A 12500-nucleotide genomic window follows, 5' to 3' on the forward strand; every position below is an offset into this window, starting at 1 on the left:
AGTGGTCACTGGTGCTGTTGTAATTAACTTTTCATGTCATTCTTTGAATGGAATGTGTGTGTGTGTGTGTGTGTGTGTGTGTGTGTGTGTGTGTGTGTGTGTGCGTGCGTGCATACGTGTATGCGTGCATTCATTCTCCAACCCCCAGCCCGCAACTCCTCATCACAGGGTTCGGACTCGGCCTCCACGGGCTCCTCCATGTCGTCCGGAACCCCCCTCAGCTCTGTCAGTGGTCTCTCCCAGATGCTGCTCACTCCTGCAGGGGAGCGCGTGGAAGCATCCATGCAGACCGAGGGCACGGGGGGAACCACCAGCCGCAGCAGGTGAGAGAGGGAGTTTCTGTGTTTGTGTGTGTGTCCTCATTGTTCTTGTCTTTGGCAGTCTAGGCCATGTGCATAGACTGGTGGTCAGTGGACTCAACATCAGTAGACGAAGTAAAGGACAGGCCAGCTAGCTAAATACTGCTCAATATCAGCTGTTATAGGGAGCATGTCCATCTGGAAGAGAAGATGTTTCCTGTATCCTTAATGATGCATTCCCATAACAAGATGTGTCTGTTTGTCAAAATAGTTGTTGGATAATTCATCATATTTGGTTCCTATTGATATTAACTTGTAATGTGGAATCAAATAAAGTACATAATATGTGTGTCTGTGTGTACATGAGTGTGTGTTTGTGTTTGTGTTTGTGGCACCACTCTTGAGCTGTGTGTGTGTGTGTGTGTGTGTGTGTGTGTGTGTGTGTGTGTGTGTGTGTGTGTGTGTGTCTGTGTGTGTGTGTGTGTGTGTGTGTGTGTGTGTGTGTGTGTGTGTGTGTCTGTGTGTGTGTGTGTGCGTGTGTGTGTGTGTGTGTGTGTGTGTGTGTGTGTGTGTGTAGAGTGGAACTGCTGCAGGATACGCTGATAGGGGGCGAGTCGCGCAAGACCTCCCTACTCATGGCCCTCAGTCGACCCAGCCAGCCAATCAGGCGCACGCAGAGTCACATGACCGTGGCAGGTGAGATCATCTTTTTTTAAGAACATTTTTTGGTTTTTTTTTTCCAATCTATGCTGGCTGCGCACCGATCAACCTCTGATTGCTGGAAACTGCCGTCGGTCAAAAAATGAGCTCACGTGGTTGGCTGCTTAGCATCTTGCCCCTCCTCACAACAAGAATGTTTGTAAACAAACAACCTATGTATGTCAGCACAGAGTCACATGACGCATGCTGACCAATCATGTACACACAGTTACACAGTTACATTGCAGTCAGTGTGCCAATGATCGAGTTCACGTCAATGCATACATGCGCATGTAGACAGCAATGTACCCTGGATGAAAATGCTGCATGATGGTTAGATTTCCTGTCACGAAATTTCGTCGATGTTGCGTTGACGAGGTGACATGTCACATGGTGTCAAACTATCGCGGGATGAATGCGGCTGCAGTCAGATCTTGCAACCTCTGCAGTTGCTTATCCCCTTCAACGCTCGTCGGCGGACTGCCTCCGAGGTCACGCGCCCATGAACTGGTTGGTCAACAACTCACTCACGTGTGTATATGGGTCTTGTCTCACACCTCTACACAAGTTTGCGCAGGTCCCCACTTCAGCTCCTCCTCACTGCCTGTCCCCCCACTCCTCACACGTGGTGTGTTAGTAGAGCAAACCGGTGCGAGCTCATAGTCTCGTTCATATTTGTGGCCGACTGTAAATGCGCTGTATTTAATAACACCCACATCGTGACAACAAGTTCTCGCTCACGTGCCTTTCGCAACATCGACGCTCGCAACAAACTCGTACGCGCCTATTGAATATGCTCAGGAATTAGGCTCTGGGAGAGAGATGTAATTTATCGCTACACAGTTTCACCCCAAGCAGTCAATATCAGACTACCTTTGACCAGACTGCTATTTTTGAAGTCTGAGGTATGCCTTTGAAGTCAAAATGTGACTTTGTCCTCAAAGGTGCACCCCTTGTGCAGCATAACATCATTGAGGTTAGGTTTAGGAATAGGTTTTGGTTAAGGCCACATAGTCAACATGTGATGTGGGAGGAATACCCAAGACGTCACAAATAGCAGTCTGGTCAAAGGTAGTTGTGTTGTTAATCCATCGCCCAACATCTACATCTCCCACTCCTACCCCATCATGCATACCAGAGCTGGGGCCTATACTACAAAGCTGGTTCAGGACAAGTTAAGGTTAAGTTAAGAGGTAAATCCTCTAATACAAGAGCTTTTCTTAAGAAAATCAGGGGACTCCAAGCTCTTCTATTAGATGATTTACCTCTTTACTTAAGCTTAACTTACCCTGAACCAGCTTTGTAGTGTAGGCCCCAGCAGAGGGATGAAAGGAAATGGCTTTTCCCAAATGTGTGTGTAATATGTAATAGTAACTCTAAACCTCCATCACCTCCACCCTACCTCTCCATCTCCACATCCAGAGGAGACGCAGAAGAAGCGTCAGAAGGAGGTGCTGCAGCGTGAGAAGGAGAAGGAGAAGGAGGAGAAGGGAGGGGAGGAAAAGCAGAAGAGCAGCACCTTACAGCGCTCCAAGACCTTCGTCAACCTGCTGTTGCGCAGACACACCACCAGGGGCAGATCCAAGTCGCCCACAGGTAACATCATCATGACAGAAAATAATGGCGGATATGTTGTTGTATGCAGGGCTCTAAATGAACTTTTTTAATCACAAAATGGCTAGTAGATATTATTCTTACTAACTAAACACACTCACTAATGGGACAAAGTGGCTAGTAAGGTGGTCTTTTCTACCAGGCAAACTGAAATTTCACCAGCATTTGATCGGTTGGATGGTGTTAATTCAGAGCCCTAGTTGTATGCATGTGAATTACCAGGTATGTATGAGTGATACACAGAGATGTCAGTCTCGGATTCAGAAACTAAAAACTCCACTGTGGCATGGCACAGCATAATGGATAAATGAATCTGACTCTAGTGGAGGTTTGAACGCATGTTCTAGAGTTGCGTGGCATGTGCCGGATGGTCAATGTATGTGTGTGTGATTGTGTGTGTGTGTGTGTGTGTGTGTGTGTGTGTGTGTGTGTGTGTGTGTGTGTGTGTGTGTGTGTGTGTGTGTGTGTGTGTGTGTGTGTGTGTGTGGGTGTGTTTGTGTACAATGTGTGCGTGTGTGTGGCATAATGTATGGGTATATACAATATGTGTGTGTGTGTGTGTGTGTGTATGTGTATGTGTGTGTGTGTGTGTGTGTGTGTGTGTGTGTGTGTGTGTGTGTGTGTGTGTATGTGTGCTTGCGCGTGTGTAGGTAAGGGCAAAGGAGCGCAGCGTGTCCCCGATGCTCAGGCGCTAGCTGCGTTAGCGTCGGTAGAGGACATGGCCTGGAGACTGCTAGGAGAGGAGGAGGTCACCACCGTCATCACACTCTGCGGCAGGGTGAGTACGGCAAGAGACAAGGTCCAAGCAGAAAAAAGCCTATTTTGTTCTCCTCATGAAATACCCATTATGTATGAGGTACAAAGTGTCTTACACGGCTTTTCCAAGCAAGAGCTAGAGTGTTGAGTGTGATCTCTACATGGAATTGTTCAGCCACCATCTCAAAGGATCATCTACTACTCCTCTGTAGAGTAAAAATGTTTAACATGTTTCCTATTACGATACTTAACAGTATTTTTACAGATGAACAATATTTTTACCTGGCCCCAGGGACGGATTAACATGACCCGGGGCCCCTAGGCTACAGGTTGCTGTGGGGCCTCCAAGAAGGCAAATTTTGCCACAAAATTACATCGTGTCTAAGCTGTGTCATAATTACGTGCTAGGAATTAACAATATGTCTGCCAACTATGGACAGGAACATTAATATGATTTAAAACTATACTTGACATGACATCACATCTTGCCATAAGTCTGCAATTTTTGACTTTTGGCCAGTCGTGGGGGCTCTGGCAGGCCCCTAAACCAATGTTTCTCAACCTTTTTTAAGGCGAGACACCCTTTCAATTCATGAAAAATTTCAAGGCACCCCAAACCAACAAGCCGTAACATGGCATCGCATCCGATACCACACAAGCTTAGAAAAGTAAAACATTTGGAAACGGTCACACGACCTACGTTCGAAGTTGCAGCTGACAGGGGCAACCTATACTTTATTTTGCGTAAATGGCAGATGAAAGAGTCCAAAGAGCTTAACTTATCAATTTATACAAATATGTATTATGTCACATTTTACATGTTGTTTTATTTATCAGCCACGTTTCCACGGCACCCCTGTTGAGAAACACTGCTCTAAACCATACCTAGCCTGTGCTTTAATCCGGCCCTGCCTGGCCCCTCAGAAGAGGTGTGCCGAGGAATTGAATTGTCTCTGTCTACCCACGAACATACACCAGCTTGGGCACACACATCTCTGCATCACATGACATTACAAATTGTCATGATGCTTTGCTAGATTTCTGTGTCTGATTGCACTGGTTATTTATGTGTGTTCCCTCTAGTATTTGACTGATGGAATCGTGGAGGATCTAGTTCGCCATCTTCTGGCCATTCTGGACCGACCCGAGAAACTGCTCTTACTGCGGGAGGTCAGGTGAGGGTGTGCGTGTGCGTGTGTGCGTGTGTGCGTGCGTGCATGCGTGTGCGTGTGTGTCTGGTCAGGTCAAGGGTTATGAAAGGGACACCTGACCTGACGTAGAGAGGGCTGCCCCAAGACGAGTATAGGGTGACCAGGGCAGACGAGGCCGTTTAACTCGTACAGACAAAGTCAATCCCACACAACCATCACATTTAAACTGACCCACCTTAAGGCCACATGTCGAGCTCTTCCTCAACAAACTACCTCAAAAGTGTCTGATCTATTTACTACAATCTTATGGTTGCACCTTTTGCAATTCACTCCTAGATTTTTGCTGTTAAAACAATTTCAGAACGGAATTTTGAAGTACAGTTCATGTGAATTGATTTGATTGACTGTATGATTGAATGATTGCTTTATTTGACAACCTACATGTTTTAGGTTCCAATAGACCACACCACATACTTAACTAAAAGGAAAGAGTTTGGATAACACAATAAAGCTTGAAGGCCTATTTCCACGATGGTCCTTTCATGCTTGTGCATGTTCATGGGGCAGCCATGACTCAGTGGTTAAAGCACTGGTCTTTAGATCGGAGGGTTGCAGGATCAAATCCTACCCTTACCAACACCTCCATCTATGGCTGAAGGGCCCTTGAGCAAGGCACCTAACCCCACATTGCTCCAGGGCTTGTAATCAATACCCTGAACCTAAATTAGAGTAAGTTGATTTGGATACAAGTGTCAGCTAAATGTAATGTAATGTAATTTGTTTGCCTGGTCAGGCTACTGGTGCCGGTGGGAGAGCTGGAGCTTTTCAACAGCCTGGTGGCGCCGTTTGAACAGGAGGCCTACGACATACTCAAGTGCCGCACACGTGAGTACAAAGTCAATGGGTACATTCCAATATGCAGACTCCCGTCCTCCACTTGTGCTTGTGGACTCGCCTCACCTACTGGCCCCACCTCCGTGAGGAAAATAATAAAGTTTCCCAGCTGTCAGCCTAGCCACAAGAACTTTTGGTGGACTGTTCTTCATTCACCATTCAGTTCGCAAATGAGAAAATGACTTAACAATTGAGCTTTTAAGAGATATCGAAATACAATGCTGATGTCATCATGACGTATTGCCTTCTGGTACGAGGCTACAAGCACAACTCTCTCTCTCTCTCTGCAGTGCGTTCTCCTCCTCTGCGGTCTCCTCAGTGTGGTCGGACACCACGTCGCCAACTCATCACCCCTGTGCCAGGTCAGACACACACACACGCACGCACGCCGCGCGCACGCACGCACGCACGCACGCACGCACGCACACACACACACACACACACACACACACACACACACACACACACACACACACACACACACACACACACACACACACACACACACACACACACACACACACACACAACAAACGTATTGTCATGTTCTAAAAATGCTACTAGTTTAGAGTTTAGAGTAGAGCTATGAGTTACTAGTTTACAGTTCTACTACTGCTGCAAAACAAGTACCCAAGCTGGGACAAATGTACATTTTTTTTTTTATTTGTTGACACACACTCTCCATCTCTCTGACTGTCTCTCCCTCACACACACACACAACATCCTCACACACACAGATTTCCAAGGAGGGTTTGAGCTGCAGCGTGCAGAGGAGCTGGAGAGGGAGAAACAGCTTCTGGAGGAACTGGACAAACTGAGGCTGTCCAAGGCCACCAAACTCCCCTACACCCCCTCCTCCTCCTCCTCTTATGACCCCCCTCGCAGACCCCCCTCCTCCAGCCGACACCCCCGGTCAGACCCCCCCATCACCACCAAGGCCTTCACCCCCCTCCTGGACATCCCTGTGGACACCCCCAGGTAGGCATGGCAATACTGCCTTACGAAGCCAAAGTGCAGTAACTACTGTGCACATATATTGTCAAAATTGAGTTTAGACTGGCCCTACCGTCGGCTAACGGTAGGCCACTAGGTTACTATGCTGGCGTCCTGGCTTCGATTCCAGCCTGGGTCATTTGCCAGTCCTTCCTCATCTCTCTCCTCACTCTTTTCCTGTCCCTCTGCCACTGTCCTACAATAAATAAAATCTTTAAAAAAATTGAGCTCAGACTGAAAATGGTCTTAGTTATACCTCCTTTATCTTGTGACAAAGCCTTGTGCTCCAAATGTGTCCTGTTTTAGAGATATTACCACATCAAATTGTCAGTAAACTGCTGTACAATATCGAAAACTAATACCAAAGCTTTCACAACATTTTTGTCAGTTTCAATGTTGGCGTAGTTGCTGCACTTTGCACTTTCGATTTACGATGATTATCGATGAAGACGTTGATCGAACAGATTAAATTGATTGTAACTAATCACTGACGCGACAAAGTTTGATGTGGGAACATTTCAATCTCCTTTGCACTCACAAAGAAAATAAACATTCCTGTAAACATTTGTATTGGTTTAGATAAGAAGCAAAACATCGATACGGTCCATCAACTAACAATTCATGAATGAATCAATATTAATTTTCATCCCTACCCCCAGGTCCATGGAGCGCCCCACCACCATGGGCCAAGACACGGTTACCGCCCCCCGCACCACGCCCACCCCACCGCTCCCCAACTGGCTGCTGGCAGAGAACACCACCCCCCGGCACATGGAGAATGGTTCGGACCAGCCCAGCAAGAAGGACCGCACCACAGGCACACAGAGGGGGAGGTTTACGCTCCGGAGCGGGAAGAAGGGGAGCAAGGGGAAAGGGGAGGAGGATAGGAGGAAAAAAGGAAAGGAGGAAGAGGAGGAGGAGGAGAAGCCGGTGTTTACGGTGGGGGATGTGTCGCGGTACAGGCGGCCGCCGCTCTCGCAGGTGTTCAGGGGTGCTGCGGGCTCTGACTCGATGTCGCAATCTGGTGGACTGGTGGTGGAAAAGCAGCTAAATGGACAGTGGCAACAGCAGCAGAGGAGGCAGAGTGGGGCAGGGAGTGAAGAGGAGTACGAGCTCACATCAGTCTGTGTGTCCAAGACCAAACAGTCTTTAGGTAAGACACTACAGCATCCTTTCCCAGGCAAAATAGCACAATACCAGACTAGAAATTCACTCATAGTGCAGACCTCCGCCAAGGAAGCTGATTGTTAGAACATTTGACTTTCTTACACCCTATTTTTTTCCAAGTCTTTCTTGCCTATTTTTGCGGAGTTAGATACTGGAATGTCAAAATCTGCCCTATCCTGCAAAAGTGAAGATTTTTTTTTTTTTTTTAATCCTGGATCCGGACCATGATTCGTCACCACCAAAATGTGATCACTTGTTCCTTTTGTCATTTCCAACAACTCCAAAAAGTTTCTTCCAAATCTGTCCGCAACTTATTTGAGTTATCCTGCTGACAGACAAGCAAACAGACACACAAACCAACGCGGCTGAAAACATAACCTCCTTGAGGGAGGTAAAAAAAAAAAACACAAGTGCACAAATGATATACTGTATGTTCCTGCAGTGGGAAATCCTTACATTACATTACTTCCCTCTGATCTAAAGCCAATCTCCTTAACCATAAGCCCACGGCTGCCCCTAACTCTTCTAAATATTTTGCAGTCCTTGACCCAATCAGTAAATAGTCCTTATAATCTTAATTCTCTCGTGAGAGAGAAAGGTTTTTTTTGCCTGGTTTATTTTTGTTTTTCTGGACTAGATGCAACTGCAGTACCGTGAAAGGCCAACAGATGTCAGCAAATCATAGGTTTTAAAATGTGTCCATTTGGCTTCGAGCTGAGAGCTGCTAGTCCGTCAAAAGCTCAGCCAGCAGTGCACGTTGGACCGACTCATTTCTCGGTGCCTCCGTATCACTCACCAAGCTTACAAATGACAAATGATAAAAACTAGAGAGACAAACGTTTTGGGCCTAGCACATTATCAGTGTCTCTGTTAAAAAAGCGTGTGGCAACCTGTTCCAGCTTCATATAGATTTCTGTGTGTGTGCGTGTGTGTGTGTGAATGTGTGTGTGTGTGTGTGTGTGTGTGCATACGCGCGTGCGTGTGTGTGCGTGTGTGTCTGTGCGTGCGTGCGTGTGTGTGTGTGTGTGTGTGTGTGTGTGTGTGTGTGTGTGTGTGTGTGTGTGTGTGTGTGTGCACGTGTCCATATGCATGTGTGTGTGTGTGTGTGTGTGTTATAGGCATCAGTATATCGGGAGGTGTTGAGTCGCGGGTGCAGCCGGTGGTGAAGATCGAGAAGATATTCCCTGGAGGAGCCGCCTCCACCAGCGAGGTGCTCAGGGTGAGAACACACACACACACAGACACACACACACACACACACACACACACACACACACACACACACACACACACACAGACACACACACACACACACACAGACACACACACACACAAACACACAGACACACACACACACACACACACACACACACACACACACACACACACACACACACACACACACACACATACACACACACACACACACACACACACACACACACACAAATATACGCACACAATGTGGAGTAACACCAACTCACACATGCTGTACTTAATCCTTCAATTGCTGTCAATTGTCCATGTACTACACATACACATACACATACAGTGTACTTGTTTCCTGTATTGTCTCTCTCTCTCTCTCTCACACACACACACACACACACACACACACACTCACTCACTCACTCACTCACTCACTCACTCACTCACTCACTCACTCACTCACTCACTCACTCACTCACTCACTCACTCACTCACTCACACTCTCTCTCTCTCTCTCTCTCTCTCTCTCTCTCTCTCTCTCTCTCTCTCTCTCTCTCTCTCTCTCTCTCTCTCTCTCTCTCTCACACACACACACACTTCCAAAACACTCTCTTTCACAAACACACTTCTGAAACCAGCCTGATCTCCAAAAATTCCGTGCTCCTGGACACGGATGTTAAGGACACAAAATCCGTGTCCAGGAGCACGGATTTTGCCAAAATTCCGTGTTCCTGGACACGGAATTGTTTTCTGTGCTCCTGGACACGGAATTGTTTTCTGTGATGGGCACACGGAAGTGCTTTCTATAGGCTATTACCACAGCACTGTGTTGAAAATACATACCAAATGCTAATCCTAAACAAAATAATGCTATAGCAATTTAAGTTGTGCCCTGACCAAAACATTCCCTAACCTTAACCTGTCATTAAAGACATATTTTTGAGAAATACCTTTTCCAGTTGGTTGCTAGGCTATCAAACTCATAAACAGTGGTGTAGTCTATGTAGAACGCAGGTATATGGAGTATACCCACTTTTAAATTTTAGGGGCTTCAGTATACCCACTTAAAATTGATTGATCCATTATTTAGAATGGCACAAATATATACAGTATACCCACTTCAAAAAATCCTCAAATATACAGTATACCCACTTCAAAAAAGTAGACTACACCACTGCTCATAATGAATGAAAGAAAACTAGCTGTGCCCAGACCAAAACAATCCCTAACCCTTTTTTTAGACAAAATATTTGAAATTGGAAAATCCTGAGAAAACACAAGACTGTGGAAATAGCCTATAGAAAGCACTTCAAACAATTCCGTGTCCAGGAGCACGGAAAACAATTCCGTGTCCAGGAGCACGGAATTTTGGCAAAATCTGTGCTCCTGGACACGGATTTTGTGTCCTTAACATCCGTGTCCAGGAGCACGGAATTTGTGGAGATCATGTTGCTGAAACACTCTCTTTCTAAAACTCTCTCTTTTCATTTCCTGATGAAAGCACAGTACAGGAGGGCCAGGAGTGCACGTTAGCAGTGATAATATATTTTTAAAACGGAATTTTGGCAAAATCTGTGCTCCTGGACACGGATTTTGTGTCCTTAACATCCGTGTCCAGGAGCACGGAATTTGTGGAGATCATGTTGCTGAAACACTCTCTTTCTCAAACTCTCTCTTTTCATTTCCTGATGAAAGCACAGTACAGGAGGGCCAGGAGTGCACGTTAGCAGTGACGACTTGATGGATATATTTTTAAACAGTCATTTTCTGCAGCCACTGGGGAATGGCAATTGAATTAAATGAATGTCAGGAGTAAACTTGCCTGTAGCTGAAGTCGTATTTAGGGAGAGTCAAATGTGTGCCGATTGAAAATATCTGCATGAGTGGTATGTGTGTGTGTGTGTGTGTGTGTGTGTGTGTGTGTGTGTGTGTGTGTGTGTGTGTGTGTGTGTGTGTGTGTGTGTGTGTGTGTGTGTGTGTGTGTGCGTGTGTGCGTGCGTGCGTGTGTATGTGAACAGTATGAACTCACCAACCTGCTCTGTGCTTGTTTGACCCCTGTCCTTGTTTGGCCCCTGCACTTATTAAAGTATCTGACAGCCAACCCCGGTGAACTCTCCATCAAGGGTTATGGACTTGGACTATGGGCTCTTGACAAGTCAGGGCCGGCGCCACGGGGGGGCATTGGGGGGCATTGCCCCCCCAGCCAAGCTGCTGTGCCCTCCCTGGGCCTATTCACCTAAACATGCTGATATGGTCATTAATATGCAACAAATAAGTATTTTTTTCTGAATACAGACAATATAAAGTACAAGATAAAATGCCACCAATGTGTAACCACCATGGCCCTAATAAAGAAATAAATGAATAGGCTACACTATTTAGACATTGTCAGTAGACCTAAATGTGAAACCATAGTAAGTGAACAGTGATCCCTTGAAATAATGTGATTGTCCCTTAATTAGAAACAAAAGTACTGTTCCATATAGAGCTGAAACTGAGCCCACAATTTGGTTATGCAGGAAATTGCATCTAAGAAATACAACATTGTCTGGGGAAGGACCCCCATAACCCCCGCCAAGGTGCCCCCCCATACTGCATCAAATGCCCGTCCAGCCGGCTCTGGTAACAAGTGCAATCACCTGTTTAGCTCACTGAAGAGAGCATCAGTGGACGGGTCAGTGGCGTTTCAGCAGCAACACACGTCACAGGCAGCGCAACCAGAGACGGTCTATTCTATTGAACTACGAAAATCTTTGCCGCAACAACAGCCAGTGCCACTATTGAATGGATTTTTGTTTGTCTGTGTGTTTTAAGTGGACTATCTAAGAAGCATATTCATTGCATCACGTCAACCACCAATAACTGTAGTTATTAATTTATTGGCATCAGGTGCCATTGTGCCACCTGATATCTGAGCCCCCAGAAAAACGTCTTTGACCCGGCCATCAATGTTGATGAAAAAATTCTCTGACAGGCTGCACTGAGGAGTCCATTGATTCACGGTTAAGTTCTCATTTGTGTTTAGCCACCGAAGGAGCGAGGAGTTAGTTATCCAAATTACAAACCCCAACTCCGGTGAAGTTGGGACGTTTGGTAAACAGTGAATAAAATCAAAATGCTATCATTTTCAAAACATTCAATCTATTCATTAGATGGAGAATAGTGAAAAGACAACATATTAAGTGTTAAAACAGAGAAAAAATATTGTTTTGGGGGACATACTGTATGTACTCATTTATAATTTGATAAATCCAACACGTCTCAAAAGAGTTGGGACGGGGACAATAAATGGCAGCAAATGTCAAGGAAGACTAAAAACAAAACAAAAGACAACACTTAACAGTTAAATACATGAGATGAGATGATTTTATATAAAAAACAGTGTTAATTCCTATCTTGGACATGATTTCACCAGCTTAAATGGTGGGTGTATTCCTTGTCATGTTTTGCAATGTTTTCCTTTCTGTAGTGCTTACAGTGTGACAGGTCTTGACCAAAAGACCACCATTTTATCACCTGCTGGTCCTTATGATGGAGCCAAACTGTTAAAACATAGTAGAGAATGCAATTTGACCTTACTATGTGGCAGTAATCGAAGATCTCCCTTCAAAATATAATGCATGAGTGGCTTTTCATGCTGTTTAAAACCCATTTATACCATTCAGCACTGTATTTAACTCTACAGCTACTGCACCCGCATGCCATCATGGAGGCTGAC

At 45.7% G+C, this 12500-nt stretch overlaps 1 protein-coding gene across 1 annotated transcript in view; it reads left to right on the plus strand.

The window, feature by feature from the left end:
* The window catches only part of LOC134467043 (PDZ domain-containing protein 7-like), a 26569-nt gene that overhangs the window by 10240 nt on the left and 3829 nt on the right, over positions 1–12500 (plus strand). Inside the window, exons 7-17 of the mRNA XM_063220967.1 lie at positions 149–323; positions 877–991; positions 2459–2594; positions 3263–3390; positions 4452–4543; positions 5313–5404; positions 5704–5775; positions 6151–6391; positions 7066–7239; positions 7369–7559; positions 8692–8792. Of these exons, the coding sequence (XP_063077037.1) occupies positions 149–323; positions 877–991; positions 2459–2594; positions 3263–3390; positions 4452–4543; positions 5313–5404; positions 5704–5775; positions 6151–6391; positions 7066–7239; positions 7369–7559; positions 8692–8792 (1517 nt within the window). The remainder of the gene's footprint in view (positions 1–148; positions 324–876; positions 992–2458; positions 2595–3262; positions 3391–4451; positions 4544–5312; positions 5405–5703; positions 5776–6150; positions 6392–7065; positions 7240–7368; positions 7560–8691; positions 8793–12500) is intronic.

The sequence above is a fragment of the Engraulis encrasicolus genome, chromosome 17 (assembly GCF_034702125.1).
Source record: "Engraulis encrasicolus isolate BLACKSEA-1 chromosome 17, IST_EnEncr_1.0, whole genome shotgun sequence".
Taxonomy (NCBI): Eukaryota; Metazoa; Chordata; class Actinopteri; order Clupeiformes; family Engraulidae; genus Engraulis; species Engraulis encrasicolus.